We start from the raw sequence: 25,143 nt of genomic DNA, 5'->3' as shown, positions 1-25,143 counted from the left end.
ACATGGTTTGACGTGCCCGCTTGCATTTCTGATGCTTTCAACTTTGGATAGCATCTATCTGTAATCCATTCCGCCACCCTTTATACAAGAGAGTTAATAAGCCCCCAGATGTTCTTTCTTTACTCTAGTGGTCGTCAGCAGCAAATCTTCTAGCTGGGGTTCCCTTCCACCAACTCCAGCCCACAGTGCAAATTACAACGGACGCATCCCTCCTGGGCTGCGGTGTACATCTGCATGACCATGAGGTCCAAGGCAAATGGTCTCTGCACAAGACATCATTGCACATCAATCTGCTGGAGCTCAGAGCAGTAAGAAATGCCTGTGCATACTTTGCTCCCGGAATTTCCAACTACACAGTCCGGATCCTGATGGACAATATCACCACAATGTTTTACATAAACAGGCAAAGCCGTGCCCGTTCTCACTTCCTATGTGCAGAGGCCATCTGCTTGTGCAGTTAGTCCCTCCACAGTCAGGTTATACTTGTAGCATCATACCACGTGCCAGCAACACCACTTTGGACTCTTTGAGCCTCAATTTTTCTGCGGATCATGAATGGGAGTTGCATTGGGAGGTCATGAATTCAATTATCTCCTAATGGGGTTGGCTACCCATAAGCCTCTTTGCTTTTCCCCAGAACACCAAATGCCCCCAATTCTGCTCCCAAGCAGGACTTGGCAAAGGCTCCCTCAGAATGTGTTCCTTAGGCCTCTCTACATTATGCCTTTCCCCCTGTATTGCTTATTCCCAGAGTCCTACACAAAATCCACACAGACAGGGCACATATTCTAATAGCTCCATCTTGGTCACGGCAAATCTGGTTCCCATACCTGCACTGGCTATCAGTTCAACCTCTCTACCCATTGCCACACCAACATGACCTTCTCTCCCAGAATCCTGGGATGATGCTGCATCCCCAGCTGCACACTCTCCATCTTTAAGCATGGCCCCTATTTGGTTCAGGCAACTAGATGCCTGATGTTCTCAGCAAGTGAAAGATATTCTCCTCCACAGCAGGAGACCTCCCACTAGAAGGGTTTACTTACAAAAATGGGCCCGTTTCTCTCAATGGTGCCAGAGGTCACTTATAGACCTTTGCACATCTCCACTGAGCACCATCTTGGACTACATTCTAGAGCTCAAGACACTGTCACTCTCTTCTCTAAGGGTATGTCTACACTAGCCCCCTACTTAGATCTAGGGAGGCTAATGAGGACCATCGAAATTGCAAATGAAGCATGGGATTTAAATATCCCGCGCTTCATTAGCATGTTCCCAGCCGGTCGCCATTTTAGAAATTGACTAGCCCGAAGTAACTGCCCGCGTCTACACGTGGCAGTGAAACAGGATTCTGAATTAAAGCCCTAAATCGAATTAGCTGGTAAACCTCATTGCAGGAGGAATAACAGCTAATTCAATTTAGGGCTTTAAATCTAGTTTGTACAGCATTCCACATGAATGAATACATTGTTTTACCTGTCTTTTTTCCAAAGCCCCACGTGTCACCGTGCACACTCTGGATATCCAACAAGCAATGGCCTTCTTCCTAGATAGAACACGAGCCTTTCATAAATCGCAATTACTTTTTATTTCTATTGCTGAACGCTTGAGAGGTACACCTATTTCATCCCAGCAGATCTCAAAATGGATATCTATCTGTATAGTCAGATGTCACACTCTGGCTAATAGACCCCTACAGAACCCACCATGAGCACATTCCACTCATGCTACTGCTGCCTCCATGGTCTTCTTGAATAATGTTCCTCTAAGAGATATTTACTAAGCTGCCACTTGGTAATCAGACCATACCTTTGCCAAACATTATGCAATACTACTATAACTCGCATCTGATTCAGTGGTGGCTACTGCAATCTTGTCCTCCACTGCCAAACGATGACTCTGACTCTCTCCATCCAAACCAAATACTGCTCTGTAGGCACCAGGGATATCACATGTTGAAGAAAAGGGAGTTACTCACTTTGTACAGTAACAACTGTTCTTCAAGATGTGTGTCCCCATGGGTGCTCCACAACCTTCCCTTCCTCCCCTCTACTTGGTGTAGAAAAGGAACTGAAAGGGAGGGGTCATGCACGTCAGACACCCAGGCGCAAACGCCGCGAGATGCCTCCAGAGCATGCATGGCCCATTGGGGGAAATTACTTTGCAAGGCTCTGATCTGCAGCTCCGGGCAACCCGCCACCAACAGTGGAGCACTTATGGAGACACACATCTTGAAGAACAGTCGTTACTACATGAAGTGAGTAACTCCCTTTTATTAGATATCCAGTCATGTTCAGGTTTACTACTGAAGCATTTACTTGTAGTATTACCAAGGATACAGAGGTAGAAAGGAATTTTTTTTTAATTGTAGGTGACTTACTAGAAAATTTCTCATTTAAATGATTGGTTCAGTACTGCTTATATTTTATAATAATATTAATGATATGTTTAGGGTGCATTTAATTTTGGTATTTTAAATTGAAATGAATAATAAATACATGATGATTGGTTCTTTTGGATGAGGAAGATATCAGTTAGTGCATGAGCTTCAAAGTCCTCAAACCATATAGGAGTCACTTCAAATGTGTTCTTTTTTAAAGCAGTTACCATGTGACTTGGGTGCAAAGCAAGGAATACATTGCCTCCTCTTAAAAGGAGCATGCACTTGCTGTAGCCTGCAGGAGAAACTTCTTGGGGCTCTAGTTAAAATATGTACACTAAGTACTTCTAATATCCTCTGAGAGGCCAATCCAGAATCTTAACTCCTATGAGCTTGATCCAGCAAGGAAAGTACTGAGTACTGTGGCCATGATCCAGCAAAGCACTTCAGCATGTAGTTCATTTAAAATATATGAGTTAGTCCCTGTTAGTGATTCCACATGATAAAAATATGGGATCCTCACAGTGGCTGTGAGTTTGTTCAAATCAGCAATTATTCAGCAATCGTGAAAAATCTTTGTTTACTTAAATAGGGTTTTTATTTTTCAAGTTTAAGAAATTTCTTCCTTTCTTCAATAGGTAGAAGTTAAAGACACATGCTTAGAATGGACACCGTTGATGAGAGTTTCTGCAGTAACAGGGAATAAGGATGTGGCATCTCTTTTAATTGATGCAGGAGCAGATGTGAATGTGAAAGATAAAGATGGCAAGACACCTTTAATGGTAAGCCTTTATCAATAAACAGTTTAATTATATACTTACAATTAACCTGTGTAATTTTATTACAATTAAAAATTATTCTTAACTTGGATATGCATTAGGACAGAAATTGTTATACATTTACTTCTACAGGGCTTTATTCAAGAAAAACAACCTACTACTATTCCTTTATTAACACATTGTACATTAAAAAACTTCTTGGTTTGATTTGTGGAATAAAAGTACTTAGTTTGAGTAGACTTCATAGATTCAAATGTATGTTTATTAGGATAAATCCTCTGATTCTCTCACTCTTTCAGAATTTATCTTTCTGAAGTACTATATTTATTACAGTAAAACTCCAATTGTCTGGCATTCAGTGGTCTGGCACTCCGGATAGTCCGGCACCAACTGGAACCCAGAAGTGCTCTGGCCAGCCAGACAATTGGAGCTGCTCTGCACCGCTTCCACAAGTCCGCTGCTGCCGTTGCTGAAACTGACCAGCTGTGGACTTGGGGAAGCGGTGCAGAGCAGAGCAACTGGGGTGCTGACGGGTTGGTCCCGCAGCGCCGCTCCTCACCCCCCTGCTCAGCGCCTGGCAGCACCCCAGCTGCTCTGCTCCACGCCACTGCCGCTGCTGAAACTGATGAGCGGCGGACTTGGGGAAGCTGCAGAGCAGAGCAGCTGGGGTACTGCTGGGCACCGAGCAGGGGGGTAAGGGGCAGCGCTGTGGGACTAACCCAGCAGCACCCCAGCTGCTCTGCCCCATGGCTTCCCCAAGTCCGCCCCTGGTCAGTTTCAGCAGCGGCAGACTTGGGGAAGCTGTGGGGCAGAGCAGCTGGGGTGCTGCCGGTTTGGTCCCACAGCGCCGCTCAGGTTGGCCCAACGGCTGCTGGGTTGGGGTGCTGCTGGGTTGGCCTCACGCCGCGCCGTTCCCCACCCGACCTCCCCCCCAGACCCGTCACAGCCCCCCTACCGGAGTACCTCCTGATACTCCGGCATATCAGATAATCCAGCACCCCCTGTGTCCCAAAGGTGCCGGATTATCAGAAGTCTGCTGTATATTGGATAAAGATGGTAAAAGTTCTATCTATGTTTTCATTTCAGTCATCACAGAGTACCATAGCCTGTACATTTTAATTCATAACATTTATAATAGGTGTGCATGATATTTTGATCTTTGTAAGTTTACATAGTGTCATAGCAGAGCCATCTCTGCTGTCTAAACAGCCCGGATCCAGCCTCAGGATCAGCTACTGGTGATCTCTGCACTCATTTGGAATCTCTGAAGGCATGGAAAGCTGCATGGGTGCAGGGGTGCTAGAGTCCACATTAACAGACCCTAGTACAAGACTGAGGCCTGTATAATGTAATATACATACAGTAACCTGTGGCAGATAACAGTATTGTAATATGAGGCTGTGTATTATAGTGTTGTTCTAATTATATTACAGGTGGCAGTATTAAATAATCACGAGGACCTGATTCAGTTGCTGCTGGAAAAAGGAGCAGACCCTACTGTTAAAAATGAGGTAACTAAAAGCAATAATGTTTTTGGGAAAAAAAGATTAAAAAAAAAAACTAAAAAAGATTTTAAATATGCCATTGTTTTGTTTTTCAGTATGGCAAGGGTCTCCTAGAAATGGCTAGAGGTTTCCACAGACACGTATGAATAATTATTTACTTATTTATTTCCTGGTTCCTACTTGTTTTAGGTTTTTTTTTAATCTATCCATTTCCTTTAATCTTCCTAATTTTTTTTGGTTTAGAGTGTGGTCACCATGTTAGAAGAAAAGATGAGACAATTACGTGACAACACCAATCTTCCTCCACCGACTCTTGAGTCACAGGCACGTGAGGCAACTAAATAAAAGAAAAGGAGTGTTTTTCTACCAATAAGGTGAAAACATGAAGACTGGCCTTCAGTTAAGCACTAGAACTCCTTTGTTTTACTTTATATTGGTCAGTTGTTACAGATTCTTGGACACTCATTAAAATGTGTAGCTCTGCTTCCTCTTGAAGATGTTGTCTTGTATCTAAATATGTACGTATGCTGTATTGCCATTGTTCCCTAACTCTTCTTCATATTCTCTTCCATTTAGAATTAGATGCAAAGCAAAATAATGGTTTTACATGTAGTTTGTATATCATTCCCCTTCCTATTCCAAGCCTTTCTCAGACTTCATGACAATGATTACTTTTCACGTATTTTTTTTAAATTATTTCCTTCTTTTTCTTTTCCTTTGTGTCACAGGATGCATCGACACGGCACCCTAAGCTTGAAATAAGATACTCAATTTGCACTATGCAAATTGCATATCTTATTTCAATTGAATTTTGAAATAGGCTATTTCAAAATTTGGTGGGTCTACACAGTGACAAAATTCAAAATAACATGCTATTTGAGATATCCCTTAACCCTCGTTCCATGAGGGTTACCGGAATGCCGAAATAGCGTGCCCGTTATTTCGAAAAAGATTCGGGGTTGCTATGTTGAGACATCTCTTAACCCTCGTTCCATGAGGGTTACCGGAATCCCAAAATAGCCACCCAGTATAGACGTACCCCTAGTGGCTTTTCCTCTGGCTAAAGAATGTTCACTAGCTTCCACTGATGCCTGTTAGTGTTACTCTTAATATAACCTAGGGCTACGTCTAGACTGGCTTGATTTTCCGGAAATGCTTTTAACGGAAATGTTTTCCGTTAAAAGCATTTTCGGAAAAGAGCGTCTATATTGGCATGGATGCTTTTCCGCAAAAGCACTTTTTGTGGAAAAGCGTCCGTGGCCAATCTAGATGCGCTTTTGTGCAAAAAAGCCCCAATGGCCATTTTCACGATCGGGACTTTTTTGCGGAAAATAAATCTCAGCTGGCTACACTGGCCCTTTTGCGCAAAAGTTTTGCGCAAAAGGGACTTTTGCCCGAACGGGAGCAGCATAGTATATCCGCAAAAAGCACTGATTTCTTACAGTAGGAAGTCAGTGCTTTTGTGGAAATTCAAGTGGCCAGTGTAGACAGCTGGCAAGTTTTTCCAGAAAAGTGGCTGATTTTCTGGAAAAACTGGCCAGTCTAGACACAGCCTAGAAGTCCCTTTTATCCCCCCAGGAAACACTCACCTTACATGTGCAACATGCCCAGACTTAGCAATAGGAGTGTTGGACTTAGTTTAAGTCTTGAGGACTATAATATCCTGTCAGGATAATTTGTTAATTTAGGAAGGTGTATGTAATAAAGTTGAAAGGTGGATTTCAGGGTGTAAGCAGAGTTGCGACTTTAACTATATCATATTTTGTAAATAATCAGAGCTTTCCTTGTAAAAGGTCTTGTGGCATAAGGGGCAATTAACATGCAAGCACGATTCTATCCTGTGGTAAAAATACACAGTAATCCTGGAGTGTTCATTCTATCACAAAGTAAAAAAGCTTATACACACTACAAGGGAATGATGTTGATCTCACTGAGTTCACTTTGTATGGTAAAATTTAAGAGTCAGGTCTTCACCTTGGGATAGCTCATGCATGTTAGTTACCTTTTTCAGTAGAGAAGACAAGGCTTATATTAGGAAGGCAAGAGAAAATCACCATAAGTTACAGTTTATCAACTTCTTGGACTTCAAACATAAAGAATTCCAAAGTGGTAGTGCAACATTTAACCTGGCCTGGTCACCAAATGTTTTATTTTAAAAATTTGCTTGTAACTCTTGTATTCACAGTCTAATGTACAAGGTATTAATAAATCTAGAAATGGCTAAATGGTGATCCATTTTAAACATGAATAATAAAACATAAAAATCAACACAATTTTAGTATCAGCGAATGTAAACTATACAAATGATAAGATAAATGCTTTTTTATTATCAACAGTGAGAACACAAGTCACGAGAGTTTTATACAGTTTGAATGCTTTAAATTTGCACAATGGGAAAACCTTTTAAATATTAAAGTATTCTTAAATTTGTAGAGGGGAGAGTGTACATCAATAGTATTGACAAGTGCCGTATTTCATTATGGTAATGATAGTCAATTTTTTATGTATAAAGTACATCCACATAACTATATTTTGATAATCTTCTGTATGCTGTCTCTTTTTTTAAAATATACACTGCTTGACATTAAAGTGTAGATGTTTTCCTTTATCAGGGTATGTTACAATGCTTTTTTTTTCTACAATGAAATATTGTGATGGGGCAAATCGGTTCTTTCAGGTGTTTACTTTTAAATGTCAATCACCGTACTTTCTGTCTTGTTGATAATATGCTGTATTATGCCTTAAATCATAAATTGCACTTATTTTCAATTTATCTTTACATAGCAACACAAAGCATGCTTTAAAAAGAAGCAACTTTCCTTTTATGGGAGTGGCTAAACAGTATGAGTATGTCTGCACTACAAAGTTAATTCGAACTAACAGCCATTAGTTTGAATTAACTTTCATAGGGGCTACACATGCAAACCGCTATTTCCAATTTAATTCAAAATAGCGGAGCGCTTAATTCGAACTAGGTAAACCTCATTCTACGAGGAGTAACGCCTAGTTCAAATTAAGTAGTTCAAATTAAGGGCTGTGTAACCACTTAATTTGAACTAGTTGGAGGATAGCCTTTCCCAGCTTGCCCTGGTGGCCACTCTGGGCCAAACCAGGGAAACTCTTCTGCCCCCCCGTCCCGGCCCCAGAGCCCTTAAAGGGCCACGGTCTGGCTACAGTGCTTGTGTCAGTTGCAAGCCTGCCAGCACCCAGCCAGCAGACCCTGCACCTGGCACGGCATGAGCCAGCCACCCGCTGCCACCCAGCCCTCCGCCTCTTCCCAGGACCAGACTGGCAGCTCCCAAAAGCCTGCCCAGGGCCACAAAAGGTGGGCGCCTGCCTGGTCTAGTGCGGAGATCATGGACCTCATCAAGGTTTGGGGGGATGCCTCCAACGTCCACGATCTACGCACTAGGCACAGGAACGCGGTCGTCTACAGCTGCATGGCTGCCGGCCTGGCCACCAGAGGACACATGCGGACCCAGGAGCAGGTCCATTGCAAGATCAAGGACCTGCGGCAGGCCTACTCCAGGGCCTCCCAGCCAGGGGCCGACCTGGAGGCATGCCCTCATTACGAGGCCCTGGACCGCATCCTGGGGACTCACACAGTCCATGCTTCCCGGGTGGTGATCGACCCCGGGGCAGAGGGACCTGTCCCTGACACAGAGGAGGATGCCAAGAGCCAGGAGCCTGCAAAGAGCCTGCCCAGGACCCCCGAGGCCGGGGAGGGCTCCACATGTGAGTGTCATCATGCTACCCTTATGTGTATGGGGTGGGGGGTGAGGGGAGAGGGAGCCCAGGGACCGTGTGCCTGGGCCTTGCCCACCATGGAGCAGCAGCTGGGTGTCATGCAGGGGCCCTGGCCCGTTCCCCACATGCCGACCTCGCCCTGCAGAGTGGGGCTGGGTTTCACCCACTGGCTACGTCTAGACTGGCATGATTTTCCGTTAAACTGGAAAAGTTTTCTGTTAAAAGCATTTTCGGAAAAGAGCGTCTAGAGTGGCACAGATGCTTTTCCGCAAAAGCACTTTTTGCGGAAAAGCATCCATGGCCAATCTAGACGCGCTTTTGTGCAAAAAAGCCCCAATCGCCATTTTCACAGTCGGGGCTTTTTTTGTGCAAAACAAATCTCAGCTGTCTACACTGGCCCTTTTGCGCAAAAGGGACTTTTGCCCAAATGGGAGCAGCATAGTATTTCTGCAAAAAGCACTGATTTCTTGCAGTAGGAAGTCAGTACTTTTGCGGAAATTCGAGCGGCCAGTGTAGACAGCTGGCAAGTTTTTCCAGAAAACTGGCCAGTCTAGACACAGCCACTGTGTCCCCAGAGAGAACTGATCACAGCTCTTGTTTCACCACAGCTGTAACACCTGGGACTGCAGGGCACACAACCTTGCCTGCAACAGCCACCAGCACTCGGGCCAGCAGGCGCACCAGGAACCTGGAGGACTACCAGCGGCGGCACCTCCAGCTACTGGAGCACCAGCTCCGCACCCAGGACCACTGGGTTCAGGAGGATGTGCGGCAGCAGAGCTTGGAGGCACTGGAGGAGCCGGGCCATGCCCTCAGAGGTCACCTCCAGACCTTGGTGTACAGGTTCCTGCCTCCTCCTGCTCCAGCCTCTGCGGCTGCCCCAGCTCTTGCTCCTCTCACCCCTGCTCCCTCTCCTGCTTCCTCTGCACCCTCCCGTCCTTCCTTCCCCACCCTCCACACTCACTCCACACCTGCAGTGCTGTGAGATGGGAGAGCCAGCAGGACCCCCAACCCTGAGCTTTCCCTTACCTTCCTCCCCTTCCTCCCCCTTCCAACTCCCTCCTCCCAGGTTTCTCCCTCCCCTCTCGCACCCTCATTTCTCCATTCCCCCACCCCAGTTATGTACAATAAAGAGAGGATTTTTTTGGCAAAACAGGTGTTTTATTTTACATTAAGAAGGGGAGTTAGGGAAGAGAAAGGGGAAGAAGGGGAGGGTGGAAGAAGGCCCCAGTGGGGCATGCAGGGAGAGTTCAGTCCTTCTCCACCTGGAAGCTCTGCCGCAGGGCTTACTGGATTTGGACGGCCCCTTGCTGGGCCTCCCGGATGGTGGCGGTGCTGGGCTGTGCGTACTGGCCAGCCATGCGCTCAGCCTCAGCCATCCAGCCTGGCAGGAAAGCCTCCCCCTTCTGCTCACATCAATTGTGCAGCACACAACATGCTGCCTCCATGGGAGGGATATTGTGCTCGGTGAGGTTGAGGCGGGTGAGGAGGCACCTAAAGTGTGCTTTCAGTTGGCCGAAGGCCAACCATATACCTGTTATATGGTAATGGTAAAATTTTATGGTTATTTAGAGTGCCATCGTGAAATAACTGACTTACCTAGAAAAGAGTGATGCTATTGTACTGATTTTTTAGGAGTTAGCTTTTTTTTTTTTGATGTAGTGCTTGCATTTTACAAAATAATTTTGGTAATTAATTGCATAAGACAAAACAAAACAAATATTTGCTGTTTATTGAATATAATATTCTTAACAAATAGATTGCCCTGCTATTGCAACATTACATTATGTTTACTTGTAATACCTTAAAATAATAAAATTTATAGGAAATGTGTTTAAAAAAGTAATAAAATGTTTCGTAACTAACAGTGTGAAGAATAATTAAGCACATTTAAATTTAACAGAAGCATGATAAATGAATGGTTCATAAAAATAGTCTGCTGGTTTATGTAGCTTTAATCTCTGATCATACTGTGCTAAATGGTCTGCAATTTAAACATTTAGTTGCTTATCAGTTGCTACATTTTTAAAGAAAAATAGCATATTTTTCCAGAGTCTAATCTACAGTACTAAAAACACGCCTTGTATTTTTATATATCTTGCATTAAAGTGCTTTTAAAATACTTTTTTCTGTGACTTCTTAGTTAATGGTTGTTTAAAGTCACTGGTCATACTTTTTAATGCTTTGTTTAATAACATAAATTAATACATACAAAAGTCTGTGTTGGTGTGAAATAGATGTGAATGTATATTGGAAAAGAATGATCAGGTATGTTGGAGAAGCAAACACTATACAGAGCATGCGAAAGCAAGAATTTGACAGTGAGATGAAAGTTTATGAGGTTACTGAGGTAATGTGTAGCATTTTAAAATGCTTTGTGTAAATACTATCTAAACTTCAAAGTCACCTTATGCACTGGGTAAATAAGTGTTATATTAATTTCACAGGTGGAGAAAACTTTGATATTGAGAGGTTAAGAGACTTGTACAAGATCAAAAAGAGAAATCTGTTTAAAGAGAGGAAAATTCAGGATCTCCCAATTCCAAATCCCATATTTAAACCATTAGACCCCCAAGTGCTTTTAAAGCTGTAGTAGTTTCATTTTTTTTACAGTTAACTAAATTAATATTTAGCAATATTTTGTGAAATGTAATGATGATTCATAGGGGCATATCTCTTGCGGAAAGATTTATTTGGTTGCTGTTCAGAAGGGATAATTTGTATGTAGTGTGAGTTCTGGCACTGATCACTTTACAAAAGTACATTTCCTAGTGTATCAAAAGATAATGAATGAATGAATTGAATGAAAACTCCTTCAACTTTATTGTAAATGTCTAAATGCATTGAAAGCAAACTATAATTAGCAACATTTATCGGGAGTTAGCAAATAGTACAATAACATTACATTTTCAAATATTCAGAACCAAAAAGAATGGATGCTAAAAAAGTAGCTGCCAGGAAAAAAGCCATGTGCTGCAGCTTGGAATTAATTAGGCATTTTAAAGAAGACACAGCTGAAATAAATCACACTTGTATATGAAAACTTGTACCTCTATAAAAGCAACACCCATGATTACAAAAACTGAAAAACTTTAGATAGGAAAAACCCGTATCCATCTCTGTTTTATTCAGTTTTTGTTTTGTATATTTAGTAAGTTTCACTAATTTGCTGATTGATGTTCATTTATACTTCCTGTCCCATACACTAACATAGTACACCTTTAGGCATTGCTTTGCAGAGAGCTGCTGTACATGTTCCCAGGATGTACATGTTCCCAGAGTGTTGTTTACCAGTAAAAACAGCAACAAAGCTTTCACCTCTGAGACAGAATGAGGGAATGCTTTTAAGGGTCCAGATATCTTTGACTCTCCTCAACCAGGACATAAGTCAGCAAGTCTCAAGTAGGTCATATGTACTTATATCATAGCCTCTAGCTATAAAATTAATTTAAAAATCATTACATATGCTTGATCTGTTTTGCTTTAAGAAGTTTAAATGTTCAATAACCTCTGTTATATAGAGAGAGTCCCCTGGCTTAGTCAGCTGTTGTAAGTAGTTAGAAACTACTGTGGGTTCTGACTGAGGATCTAAGCCTGTAATAAATGGGATCCACATAAACTCACTGGATTAATGAAGCTTTCAGAACTTTGGTATTGCAAGATACATGCTAGGGATTCCAGTTTGCTAAAAGGGTATTGGTTAGAGATGCTGGTTACACGTAAAGGTTCCATTTATAAATAGGTTTGAAAGGGTTATTGGGTGATTATGAGATGCTTTGATAAATGGTTAATCAGTTGTTATAGAATGCAACAGGTTAATAGTTACTTGTGCTTTACAACTATTCACTACCTTGCATCTTAAGCTGGAGGGGTGGGGGTGGGGTGTTGTATGGTTGGCTGGCCAGAAGAAGAGAGTGATTTTTGATGATTTGGGAGGAGGTGAGGGAGATGTAAAACTGCTGGAAAAGAGGCCAGCATGGAGGCTAATTCATCACCCAGGAAAGAGCAGTTTTAAAATGTCAGCTGTATTGGGACACTTCCCTCTTGTTCACAGAGCAGAGACAGCAACACCAATCCTCTCTCTGGTGGTAAATATACCAGGTTAATAGCTATTTTTGCAGTTGAAGGGTGTGTGTGTGGGAGGGGGGGGGCTGGGAAGGTATTTTTCCATTTCCACGATATTGGCCCAGGTGCACTTGGGAGGTTTTTTGCCTTCCTCACAGCAGGTTCAGATGGGCTTTGTTCATGAAGAACATGACAGGCACTAGGCCATATGTCACAATTCATTATTTAGTGGATGTTCAGTGCAGGTACTCCATAAAAGAAGGCATACCGTTATGGATAAATGTCTTGGGGAAAGGTCTTAATGGAGAGGTGCTCAATAATTGAACGATCTAGGGATAGTTGAGGGCTCATATGATTAGTACAGCATGGAGTCAACTCCCAGCATTATAGTCCACCTTGCCTCTCCTAAGTAGGGATGTGAACAGGTAACTGGTTAACTGTGACTGCAGGTGTAACACTGCTTCAACCCCATGGGAGCTGCTGGCTCCCAGCCTGTGCAGGGGCTGAAAGCGGTAACAGGGAGCTGCCAGCTGCCAACCCATGCATGCTAACGGGTTAGGAGTCAGCAGCCTTGTGTGGGGCTGGAAGCAGCGGCCAGATGGGAACTGGCAGCCCCTCTGCTTGCCCCCTGTTGCCACCCAGTACAGGATCAAAGCAGCCAGGATGGAGCAGCCCCTGCCTGTGGTGCAGGGACCACTCCAGCCTGCCTGTTCCCATTTAATCAGTTAACCGTTTAAATGTTTAACTGGTTAATTAATTAAATGGGATTTTACATACCTACTTCTAAGAGGAGAGATGATTGGTAAGGTCCCAGCAATGGAGTCCCAGAGTTGCTGGAGGGATCTGGATGTAAAGGAGGGGAGTGGGTAGTGAGTTGGAGCCTGGCCTGGGCTGATAGTAAGGTTCTGGCAATGGATCTGCTGGAGGGATCTAGGTGGAAAATGGTGTGAAGCTACTAAACATACTTTTCCATTGAAAAATTAAGAAAGAGTTGCCAAAACTAAAAACCCCAGTCCCATCAATACCTCTTTTATAGGGCTCTCAGCAATCATTTTAGTACTATCTATGCTTGCTTTGCAGGCTTTGAAGCAGAAATTAAACAGTATTTTCATCACTGCACCATTATGTAGGGAAGTTTAATCCATAAATAAGGAACTAGACAAAAGAAAGCTATATTGTCTTCTGTTATATTAAAAAAGGGGAATGTTTAATATTTTCCAGAGGCTAATGAAGAAAAAATATTTACTTTTAAATAATGTTATTGGGATGTTATAAAACTAAAATACTTTCATAGAGTACTTTACACGTGCAAAGATTTGCACAACCACTAACTTTCTTACCTTATAGGAGTGTTATTACAAACAAAAAATACATAAGATTTTGTGTCCTGTTAATGTTAACAGAAGTTTTAGGGCTAAGTCCCTGCATGTCATACTGAATACCTACTCCAGGATAATCTAAGAGGTCAAGTTCCAAGCTGCTATGAATTATTATAGTTCTATTGATATCAACAACACTGCTGTGATGTACACCAGCTGAGGAAATAACCCCTAGGTAAAATTCTAGCCCCATTAAAGTAAGTGGGAGTAAGACCATTGACTTCAGTGGGGCCAGAGGTTTTACACATAGTCTTTAAATGTTATCAGGAATACAGAAATGTTTTGACACTGTGTCATCAATGGGAGCCTGAAAAAGGACTATTAAAAGAATGAAGTAGCTAAATGAAATACAGTATGTTTTGAAAGTGTTGGAGTTTCCTAATTCTGGTAACAGAATAAATGCCTCTGCTAGCAGTAAGGAGTTAGGTATTCTGTTTTTAAATGCCTTATCTACAATTAATAAAAATGTTGTTTAAATGCTAACAAAAGTAAATGGTTTTGGTGTTTTCCAGAATGTTTTGTAAATTAAAGCACTGTTAACTTTATTACAACATATGCATGTTTTAGGAACTGAAATGTATTTGAGGAGGATTCTACTTTTTGTTTATTTTGTTGGTAATGTGGATTTGGCTATTTATTACATCTATAAATCTGGCTGCTATCTTGTTCCTTGATACAGTGAAAACTAAGGGTACGTCTACACAGAAACGTTATTTTGAAATAACTTCGTCTGGGTCTACACAGGAGGCAATTATTTCAAAATAATGTCAAAATACTGTCAATCTGGAGGACTTCTTACTCCTATAACCCTCATGGTACGAGGAGTAAGGGAAGTTGGAGGAAGAATGCTCTATTTCAAAATAAGTGCTGTATAGCTGCTCCCAATTCTGAAATAAGCTACACAATTGATGTAGCTCAATTTGCATAACTTATTTTGAGTTAAGTCCTGCTGTGTAGACACACCCTAATTGAGAAAGTTAAGTAGCGATCCAAGCAGGGTTCCCTCTAAGCTGTGTAGTTGCATAGGGTGCACAAAAAAAAAAAAAAAAAAAAAAATTCCACCCCACCCACCTCTTCTGCAGAGTTGCACAGTCACTTAGTGGACAGTAGGCTGCTGTTTCAGTGGCTGGGGCCAGAGGAACCACGTGGTGGGCAGCTGGTAGCTGCTCTAGTGTCCAGGACCAAAGGTCCTGTATGCTGTGTGGGGGGCGGCAGAAGGCTGCTTCGGTAGCCGGGGCCACAGGAGCCGCAACCAGTATGGCAGACAGCAGGAGGCTGCTCTGGCAGCTGGGTCCAAGCCACCACACAGGATACTGGGCAGGAGAGCAGCAGGGCAGGTTCCAGGGTCTGAACTAGTGGGGGAGGCAGTGGGGCCAAAAACAGCGGGGCCCAACACAGAATCTGGCTGTCTGAATCTTCTCAGTAGTGACGGATGGCAGAACAAGGAACAATGGTCTCAAGTTACAGTGGGAGAGGTTCAGGTTGGATATTAGGAAAAACTATTTCACTAGGAGGGTGGTGAAGCCCTAGTCCGGGTACAGGTCTCTGGACAGTGGTGCTTGGGCTCTGGGCCGTAGGCCCAGGTACTGGCTGTTTGTGTTTGGGGAACAGATAGTACGGCCCTGGCATATATACTGGTGGCATATGGGTGGGTGGGGGAGCAGATTGCAAGGTTGGGCACAATTAGAGGGCATTGGGGGGGGTGGGCAGTTAGCAAGTCCTGTACAGGTACCAGACGGCTGTGTATGGTCCTGAGGGAGGCACAAGCAATAGGCACACACAGTGTATGTTGGGGGCCGTGGCCAGTAAGCTGTGTGGTTTTCAGGATGGGTGGGTGCAGGGTCATGCGCCTTGTTAATTATCTGGTTTTAAGTATTTTTTCTTGCATAACAATTTAAATTGTATATGTGTGTGTATGTATACAGCTGCTCCCCAAGTTACGACCATCCGCACTTACAACCAAAGCAGTCGTAAATGCGAATCTGAGTTACGAACAGCACGGTTGCCATGTAACTCTATGGGATCCGAGTTACAAACACTTTGGCTGTGTCTACACTGGCCGCCTATTACGTAATATTGAAAGTAGGAATAAGAGATCCTCCGGAATTGGGCTTTATTCCAGAGGATCGCGCCAGTCTGGACGCTTTTCTCCGGCTTATCTCCAAGCCGGAAAAAAGCGGCGGCCATGAAAATGCAAATGCCGTGGGGGATATTTAAATCCCCCGCGGATTTGCCTATTCCCAAATGCTACATTAGCATGCCTATTACGGAATAGGGGCCAATGTAGATGTAGCCTTAGAGTTACGGGCCAAGTGTTGGTCTGTAACTTGTTCGTAACTTGGGGAGCGGCTGTATATGTAATTTTGTTAATAACTGGTGGATGCCACAGTGGCATACATCCAAACAAGTGCACATGATGTCAATATTGGTGCATAAGACAAAACTCACTCCGCTGATGGACGGAAAATCTTAGAGGGAACACTGTATCCAGGGGTCTTTGTACATTTCTTTCTGCTTGAAGAAACAACATTTATGAACAAACAAAAAACTAACATATTGCTGACAATAATGTTAGTAATGGCTTCCACTTAGTTCCCATTTGACTTGTATTGAAAAGAACAATTGGTTGATAGTGTAAGTGAAATTATTTTAGTGCGGTTAGAGAGAGAGAGATCTCACATAATGCACACGTTTCCTGTAGCAATGCTGAAAAGTGTTTGTTGCATCTACACTCACACTGAAAGTGTTTACAAGACTACTTGGATTGGGTTAGGGTGGTGGTAAAAGCTAGGGAGGAGCTGTCACTTGGGGGGCTTTTGTCAACATATGGCCATTTTCCTAAGGTAGTTTATTCCAAATGTGGAACAATGGTCAGTAGTAGTAGTTTGATTGTTTATCATTGTGAAAGAGATGACCCACTACATAGTAATTTGAGGCCACTAAAGCAGAACTTAAAATACTCCAATAACAATTTCACCAATGAAAAATAAGAAGTACAACACAGAAATCAGAAAATATTGGTTTTCAACCTCTGCTTTTTGATGAAGATTGATGCACAGATGAAGTGCAAAAGTAGTTTTTCTTCTTACACAGTATGGTGCTCAACCAATATGAAGTTCCTGTGCATATTTTCCACTTCCTAATGAATTTTAAAGTATATCTTTTGAGCACTTCATTCATAGAAGTATGAGTATTATGCAGATTAACAAGGGGAAAAATCCATCAGAGAGAGAAAAAAAATTGTACAAGTTAGATACAAAACAGTAGTAAATATGTAAAATATAGTTGATAAGCAGAGGTAAGGAATCAGAAATACATGTAATCTGTTTTAAAACTATTCTTTGTAAATATAGCATCGTAGTATTTTCAATGTATTTGACTGTATAGCTATACTGCATAGTAAGATGTCATTACCTTGTAAGATATTGAATGAATAATTACCAAAGCATCAAAAATGTAATCATATTGGAAGACCTGAATCTTCTTTGATACAGAATGATTGAGCTGCGTCTGATAAAACAGTGAGCTAAAATACAGTTTTATGATATACAGTACTTGTCCAAAACCAATATGCTCTTTAAGCACAGATTTCCTGATAATTTCAAACAGTGATATCAAGCCTCTTGAAATTACAGTACAACCAATAACAGCTATTTTGGTTAACCAGACATGGTATATACATTTGTGTGCAGATATCGGGCATTTCACTGTATTCCAGAAAACATGGCTCACCCTGATGTAATCATTCAAAGGTTTCTGAAAAACCATTGAGATCACTACAGTTTATTGATTGATTTATCCATAAAGTATCAGTACTCTATAAAGAATAGATCAAAACTAAACACTCCAAGACATAAAGCAGAATGTTTCAAGTTCACTAAAATATAAAAAGGGCTTCCTTCCTAGGAAAACTCAGCTATGGTAAAAATATCTACTACAGTGCGCTGCACTGTAATAAATATTGATCATAAATTAATAATTTACAAGTACCTGAGCAAGTACATAGAGCACCATAGCACAGCACAGCACCAAAAGCAGTAGCTCAGTTCTTTAAAATGATGTTTTAAAGATTAAAAATTCTAAGTATTGTTTCTTAAACCCACTTCACTTGGAGTTTAAAGATAGTGCAAACTTCTGTCTTCACTTTTTTCAGAAAGATGTCAGATTTTCGTCATTTCACAAAGGCAGTGTTACTGGATCTGGGCACTTGCAGATGTTTAGGTGCAGGTCTGTTTTAAAAAAATGACACATACATAAATGAAAATACCAGAAATTGTTAAACTTCTCTTTTTAATTTTGGCATTGTGATGTGTGGCTTAATTTCATTCAGCAATACAGGGATTTACCCATCTTATCTTTACTTTGCAAAGCAGCAGTACAGAACTTTTTTGTTGGAAAAAGGTAGGCTGTCCAACTTCTTTTGACGCCACCATCAGATCTGCTTTAGTGATAAACAGATTTGTGTTGTGACCTTCGTACGAGTTCTTTCAGCTGTTAAAATATTGCCCTCTGACCAGTGGCAGAATTAGGTTTAAATTTTAGATGTGTGTTATAACCTTCCTTAGTTTAGTTTAGGATACTTTATTGCCTTTCAATCCCGTACTGTAGCTACTGGTTCAAAGACATGCGGGTGGCCATCTTGAAGTACTACTCCTGCTTCTTGGGAGTATCCTACTGGAATGCATACTTCAAAATACAGTGTCTAAGAGGAACTCTTCTCCCCTTCCCATGGGGATTCGCCACATGGAAGAGTTACTGGTTAGTTAAAGCTATGCATAACATACAGAATTATTAAGAAAGTAAATTGTTATTTTGGTTTTAATGTCAATTTTCTGAGCAGAGCATCGGACACAGTGCCTTAGGGTAGAACTGCTATTGCTTTCAACTCAATTTTAATTTCTTTGAGATGCTTTTTAATTAATAGAAGATTTAAATGCTAGAGTTAGATGATACAATAATAAAATGGAAATGTGGAAGTCAATGGAGCCTTGTTTATACTAGCTCTCCCACTGGTGCTATCATTGTTGGAGATGAACCAGTGTTAAAACGAGTAATTTCTAGATAAAGGGTGATAAAACTTCCTAATGAAGATAAGATTTAGGAGGCACCCTTTAAAATAGCACACAAAAAAATCAGATGTGTGGAGGAGGTATGGGGCTCAGATGGTTCGGGGAGGAATATCATGAAGATTCTCATTGTACATTTCTTATGTTCAGGGCTAGATGAGTCAAGTTAAAAAAAACCTCCAATCAAATATGAGTTAGTCATCACAAGGAAAAACAAAAAATTGTAATGGAAAAACTTGCAAAGATGTTATAAAAAGAGCATTGGAAGAGACTCTGTTAAACTGCTATCTTTCAAAAAGGTGGCAGTCCTATCTTGCTTAGGTCTAGTTGTCTGCAGCAGTACTATGCTGTCTGAAAAGGCTAGATACAGGATTCTTTGAAGTTGAAAGACACCTCTTTTGTGCTATTGAAAAATGTTCAGAACCTTACTTCAGTGTGTGTTTGTGCTGCAGCACCAATATCACCTTGTTTTTTTCCTGGGGGGAGGGAGGCACAAAATTTGTACATTGTAAAAACAAAAACAAATCTTTCCACACTGTTTTCCATATTAAAAGTAACGAATGCCCTGGATGGGCTCTGATTAAATTACATGTTGCACTGAAACCATAAAGTACTGAATTTTACAAACAATTTTCTGTATCCACAGTATGGCTGATTTATTGAAAATATTGCTATATTTGTTTCAACGTATTTATCTTTTATGTTTTTAGTTTTATTAGTTCTCTGTTTTATTTACCAAGCATTCTTCTCAAGTAATGTAATGAAATCCTTGCATCCTTTGTGATACTAAATTTCAGAATCACTGCCAACTGTATTACTTTCTGGTAATGTTGAAACTGCAAAATAATAGCAAGCTTCCTTACAGGACGTACCTGCCAATATGGCATTACTGATCCAGTAGACTATCACTCAGTGTGCAAAGTTACTGGATGCAATCTTTCATACATTAGATAAAATCATACAGATCGTGCATAAGCAAAGTAAGCTGTCATGGGAAAAGAGGGAAGGCCTTGTCATGGATTGATAACTGATTAAAAGATAGGAAACAAAGGGTAGGAGTAAAAGGTTTTCAGAATGGAGAGAGGTAACTAGTGGTGTCCCCCAGGGTTCTGTACTGGGAGCAGTCCTGTTCAATATATTCATAAAAGATCTAAAAAAAAAAGGTAAATAGTGATGTGACAAAATTTGCAGATGATACAAAACTGCTCAAGACAGTTTAGTCCAAAGCAGACTGTGAAGAGCTTCAGAAGGATCTCACAAAACTAAGTGACTGGGCAACAAAATGACAGATGAATTTTAATGTTGATAAATGCAAAGTAATACATATTGAAAAACATAATCCCAACTATATGTATAATATGATGGGGACTAAATAAGCTATTACCATTTGAGAGAGAGTTCTTGGAGTCATTGTGGATAGTTCTCTGAAAACATCCACTCAATGTGCAGCAGTAGTCAAACAAACAGAATGTTAGGAATCATTAAGAAATAATAGAAAAGAAGACAGAAAATCTCTTAATCTCTAAGTGGAGCACTTTACATTTGTCTTTATTAAACTTCATCCTGTTTACCTCAGACCATTTCTCCAATTTGTTCAGATCATTTTGAATTATGACACTATCCTCAAGAGCAGTCGCAACCCCTCTCAGCTTGGTATCATCTGCAAACTTAATAAGCGTACTTTCTATGCCACTATGTAAATTGTTGATGAAGATGTTGAACAGAGCCGGTCCCAAAATTGACCCCTGCGGAACCGCACTTGTTATACCTTTCCAGCAGAATTGTGAACCATTAATAACTACTCTCTGAGTACTGTTATCCAGCCAGTTATGCTCCCAACTTATAGTAGCCCCATCTAAATTGTATTTGCCTAGTTTATTGATAAGAATATCATGCGAGACCGTATCAAACGCCTTACTAACGTCTAGGTATACCACATCCACTGCTTCTCCCTTATCCACAAGACTCATTATCCTATCAAAGAAAGCTGTCAGATTGGTTTGACATGATTTGTTCTTTACAAATCCATTCTGGATGTTCCCTATCACCTTGCCACCTTCCAAGTGTTTACAGATGATTTCCTTAATTATTTGCTCCATTATCTTCCCTGGCACAGAAGTTAAACTAACTCGTCTGTAGTTTCCTGAGTTGTTCTTATTTCCCTTTTTATAAATGGGCACTATATTTGCCCTTTTCCAGTCTTCTGGAATCTCTGCTGTCTCCTATGATTTTCCTAAGATGATAGCTAGAGTCTCAGATACCTCCTCTATCAGCTCCTTGAGTATTCTAGGATACATTTCATCAGGTCCTGGTGACTTGCAGGCATTTAACTTTTCTAGGTGATTTTTAACTTGTTCTTTTTTTATTTTATCTTCTAAACCTCTCCCCTTCCCACTAGCATTCACTATGTTAGGCATTCCTTCAGACTTCTTGGTGAAGACCGAAACAAAGAAGCCATTAAGCATCTCTGCCATTTCCAAGTTTCCTGTTACTGTTTCTCCCTCCTCACTGACCAGCAGGCCTACCCTGTCCTTGGTCTTCCTCTTGCTTCTAATGTATTTATAAAAAGTCTTCCTGTTTCCTCTTATTCTTGTAGCTAGTTTGAGCTCATTTTGTGCCTTTGCCTTTCTAATCTTGCCCCTGCATTCCTGTGTTGTTTGCCTACATTCATTCTTTGTAATTTGTCCTACTTTCCGTTTTTTATATGACTCCTTTTTAAATTTTAGATCATTGTAGCCAGACAGGAACCTCCCTCCCCCTTGTAACATCCATTTTTGCTTGCCTGGAGCATGCAGGGCACACAGAGCAGAAGGCCCAGGCTGTGTGACCGTGAATGGCTGTAAACAGATATATGCCAATTGCTGACCAAGAGGCTGCCAAGGAGTGTCCTTGACTTAACCTATATTGATACGAACACACAGCCATCCGCGGGGGGAGGAATCTCTCGCCCAGTAAAAAAAAAAATGTCTAGTACTCACAATTTAGTTATCTCTCTTGCAAGTGTAAATTAATTTGAAACTTGCTTGTAAGAACTGGCGCCACAAAACGGACCAGTACAATTCGGCATCTTAGATAAGAAAGAGGATACGGGCCCCCAGGGGTATATAGATGGGTCTAGCAGCACATTTTCTCTGAGTGTCAATCTACCATCTATCTGCTGGTCGGGTTAGGTGTTTGATCTCCCGAGGTTCCAGAGGGGATGCCCACCTCGTATTCGTCTTTCCTAGGAATTGAGAGACCGGCCCTGGCCTGACATGCTGGAGTCGAGAGGCACAGAAAGGGGTAAAAATTGTACCTGGATATGGTCCTTTGCTTAAGTATATATATACATAGTGTTAGAGCTCTTTAAAGATTAAGCTGTCATTTGGTACCATTATTTCTATTTTCTATCTTTACCTTTTTCCTGTAACCACTTTTTAAGATCTATATATATATTTGTTAACAGTTAAGAAAGAGAGCAATAGCCATTGTAACCATATGATTTATAAGCTTCTTTAATAAACCTGTAACTGTTTAAGCTTTAACCTGACTCCTCCAGTTGCTGTAACAGAACCAAGAACAATTTAAAAGAACTTCAGCCGGTCATAAGGGACAGGTATAGGACACACCCTGCCCTGACCATCGGCTGACAATCATGCAAGATCTTGTGGTTAAGCCAAGGAGGTCTTTTGCCATATTTTCTACCTTTCTGACGCAGCGGAATAGCTTGCTTTTGGGCCGTTAACAATGTCCCTTTGAAAAACTGCCAACTCTCCTCGGTTGTTTTTCCCCTCAGTCTTGATTCCTGTGGGACCTTACCTATCAGCTCTCTGAGCTTACCAAAATCTGCCTTCCCAAAATCCATTGTCTCTATTTTGCTGTTCTCCCTTCTATCCTTCCTTAGAATTGCGAACTCTATGATTTCATTATCACTTTCACCCAAGCTGCCTTCCACTTTCAAATTCTCAACCAGTTCCTCCCTATTTGTTAGGATCAAATCTAGAACAGCTTCCCCCCCCAATAGCTTTTTCAACCTTCTGAAATAAAAAGTTGTCTCCAATGCAGTCCAAGAACTTATTGGATAGTCTGTGCCACTCTGTGTTATTTTCCCAACATATATCTGGATAGTTGAAGTCCCCCATCACCACCAAATCTTGAGTTTTGGATAATATTTTTAGTTGTTTAAAAAAAGCCTCATCCACTTCTTCCACCTGGGTAGGTGGCCTGTAGTAGACTCCTAACATGACATCACCCTTGTTTTTAACCCCTTTTAGCCTAACACAGAGACTCTCAACACTTCTGTCTCCTATGTCCATCTCCACCTCACTCCAAGTGTGTTCATTTTTAATATATAAGGCAACACCTCCCCCCTTTTTTCCCTGTCTATCCTTCCTGAGCAAGCTGTACAATGTCATGATTGTACTTATTTATTAGCACTTCCAGTTCTTCCTGCTTAGTACCATACAAATTATTACCATATTATTCATAAAATCATAGAATCCTAAAACTGGAAGGGATGTCTAGAAGTCATTGAGTCCAGTCCCCTGCCCTCACAGCAGGACCAAATACCATCTAGATCATCCCTGACAGATGCGTACCTAACCTGTGCTTGAATATCTCCAGTGATGCATAATCCACAACCTCACTAGGCAATTTATTTCAGTGTTTAAGCACCCTGACAGTTAGGAAGTTTTTCCTAATGTCCAATCGAAACCTTCCTTGCTGCAGTTTTAAGCCCATTGATTCTTTTCCTATCATCAGAGGCCAAGAAGAACAATTTTTCTCCCTCTTCTTCATAACACCCTTTTAAATACTTCAAAACAACTGTCATGTCACCTCTCAGTCTTCTCCTTTCCAATTATTTCAGTCTTCCCTCATAGGTCATGTTTTCTAGACCTTTAATCATTTTTGTTGCTATTCTCTGGAATGTCTCAATTTCAACTCATCTTTTTTGAAATGTGGTACCCAGAACTGGACACAGTACATCAAATGAGGCCTAATCAGCACAGAGTAGAGTGGAAGAATGATTTTTCGTGTCATGCTCACAACACTCCTCTTGTTAATGCATTCCAGAATCATGTTTAGTTTTTTTTTTTTAAACAGTGTCACACTGTTGACTCATATTAAGTTTGTGGTCCACTATGACCCCTATATTCTTTTCTACAATACCTCTTCCTAGACAGTCACTTGCCATTCTGTATGTATGAAACTGATTGTTCCTTCCTAAGTGGAGTACTTTGTATTTGTCCTTTTTAAACGTCATCCTATTTACCTCAGACCATTTCTCCAGTTTGTCCAGACCATTTTGAATTATGACCCTATCCTCCAAAGCACTGCAAGCTTGGTACATCTGAAAACTTAAGAAGCATACTCTCTATGCCATCATCTAAATGGTTGAGGAAGATATTAAAGAGAACTGGCCCCAAAATAGACCCTTGTGGAACTTCACTTGTCATGCCCTTCCAGCATGCTTGTGTACCGTTAACCATTTTCAGAGAGTAGTTATTGTCCCTCCAGTTATACCCCCACTTTGCAATAGCCTCATATTTGGCAAATATAGTGAAAGATTCCTAATTATCTTGGTAATTAAGGTTCTGTACAATGGTATTTTATGTGTAATTAGAATATAACTCACGATGGTATATCTCATTGCTATATATTAGATGGTTTCATTTTCATCTCTTCTGTGATACAGTACTTGCTTATTACCAGAGTAAGGTATACACATAATTCTAATATATCTATATATGTAAGGTAGTTGCAGGGAACCTTATTTGGTGACAAACCATTTAAATGGAGAGAATGTTGGTTTTTCAAAAAATATAGTAAAATGGTTCTAAGGCAGTGGTCCCCAACCTTTTCAGGTTGGCGGGCGCCAGGGGGCGTAGCTGTTTGCCCGCTGGGCGCCAGGGGGCGGGTACACTTGCCCACCCGGGGGCGGCCCCCCCCAGCCGCATGCCTGGGGGCAGGGCCCCCCCATAGCCATGCGCCCGGGGCCGGGGCCCCCCCCCATAGCCACGCACCTGGGGAAGGCGCCCCCCCCCGTAAGCGCCGCACGCCCGGGGCAGCACTCCCCCCGTAAGCGCCGCGGGGCCAAGGCCGGGGCCGGGGCCAGGGCACGCGCGGCGCCCCCAGGGGCGGGGCCAAGGTCGGCATCGGTGCCGGAGCTGCCCCGGGGGGGGGGGCCAAGGCCAGTGCCGGAGCTGGCAAGGGCACGCGCGGCGCCCCCGGGGCCGGGACCAG

At 41.8% G+C, this 25,143-nt stretch overlaps 2 protein-coding genes across 3 annotated transcripts in view; one reads left to right on the top strand and one right to left on the bottom strand.

Annotated features, from left to right (window-relative positions):
- The window catches only part of FANK1 (fibronectin type III and ankyrin repeat domains 1), an 84,970-nt gene extending 79,811 nt beyond the window's left edge, over nucleotides 1–5,159 (top strand). The window contains exons 8-11 of the mRNA XM_075935286.1: nucleotides 3,019–3,162; nucleotides 4,593–4,670; nucleotides 4,760–4,804; nucleotides 4,908–5,159. Coding sequence (XP_075791401.1) covers nucleotides 3,019–3,162; nucleotides 4,593–4,670; nucleotides 4,760–4,804; nucleotides 4,908–5,009 — 369 coding nt within the window. The 3' untranslated portion in view covers nucleotides 5,010–5,159. The remainder of the gene's footprint in view (nucleotides 1–3,018; nucleotides 3,163–4,592; nucleotides 4,671–4,759; nucleotides 4,805–4,907) is intronic.
- Nucleotides 5,160–10,124: 4,965 nt separating this feature from the next.
- The window catches only part of ADAM12 (ADAM metallopeptidase domain 12), a 303,749-nt gene continuing 288,730 nt past the window's right edge, over nucleotides 10,125–25,143 (bottom strand). For both annotated transcript variants that reach the window (XM_025188248.2, XM_075935285.1), the window contains exon 23: nucleotides 10,125–18,084. In XM_025188248.2, the coding sequence (XP_025044033.1) occupies nucleotides 18,027–18,084 (58 nt within the window). In that variant the 3' untranslated portion in view covers nucleotides 10,125–18,026. The remainder of the gene's footprint in view (nucleotides 18,085–25,143) is intronic.

The sequence above is a fragment of the Pelodiscus sinensis genome, chromosome 8 (genome assembly GCF_049634645.1).
Source record: "Pelodiscus sinensis isolate JC-2024 chromosome 8, ASM4963464v1, whole genome shotgun sequence".
In the NCBI taxonomy this organism is placed as follows: domain Eukaryota; kingdom Metazoa; phylum Chordata; order Testudines; family Trionychidae; genus Pelodiscus; species Pelodiscus sinensis.
The sequence above is the reverse complement of the archived record's forward strand: the minus strand, read 5'-3'. Positions and strand labels throughout refer to the sequence as shown.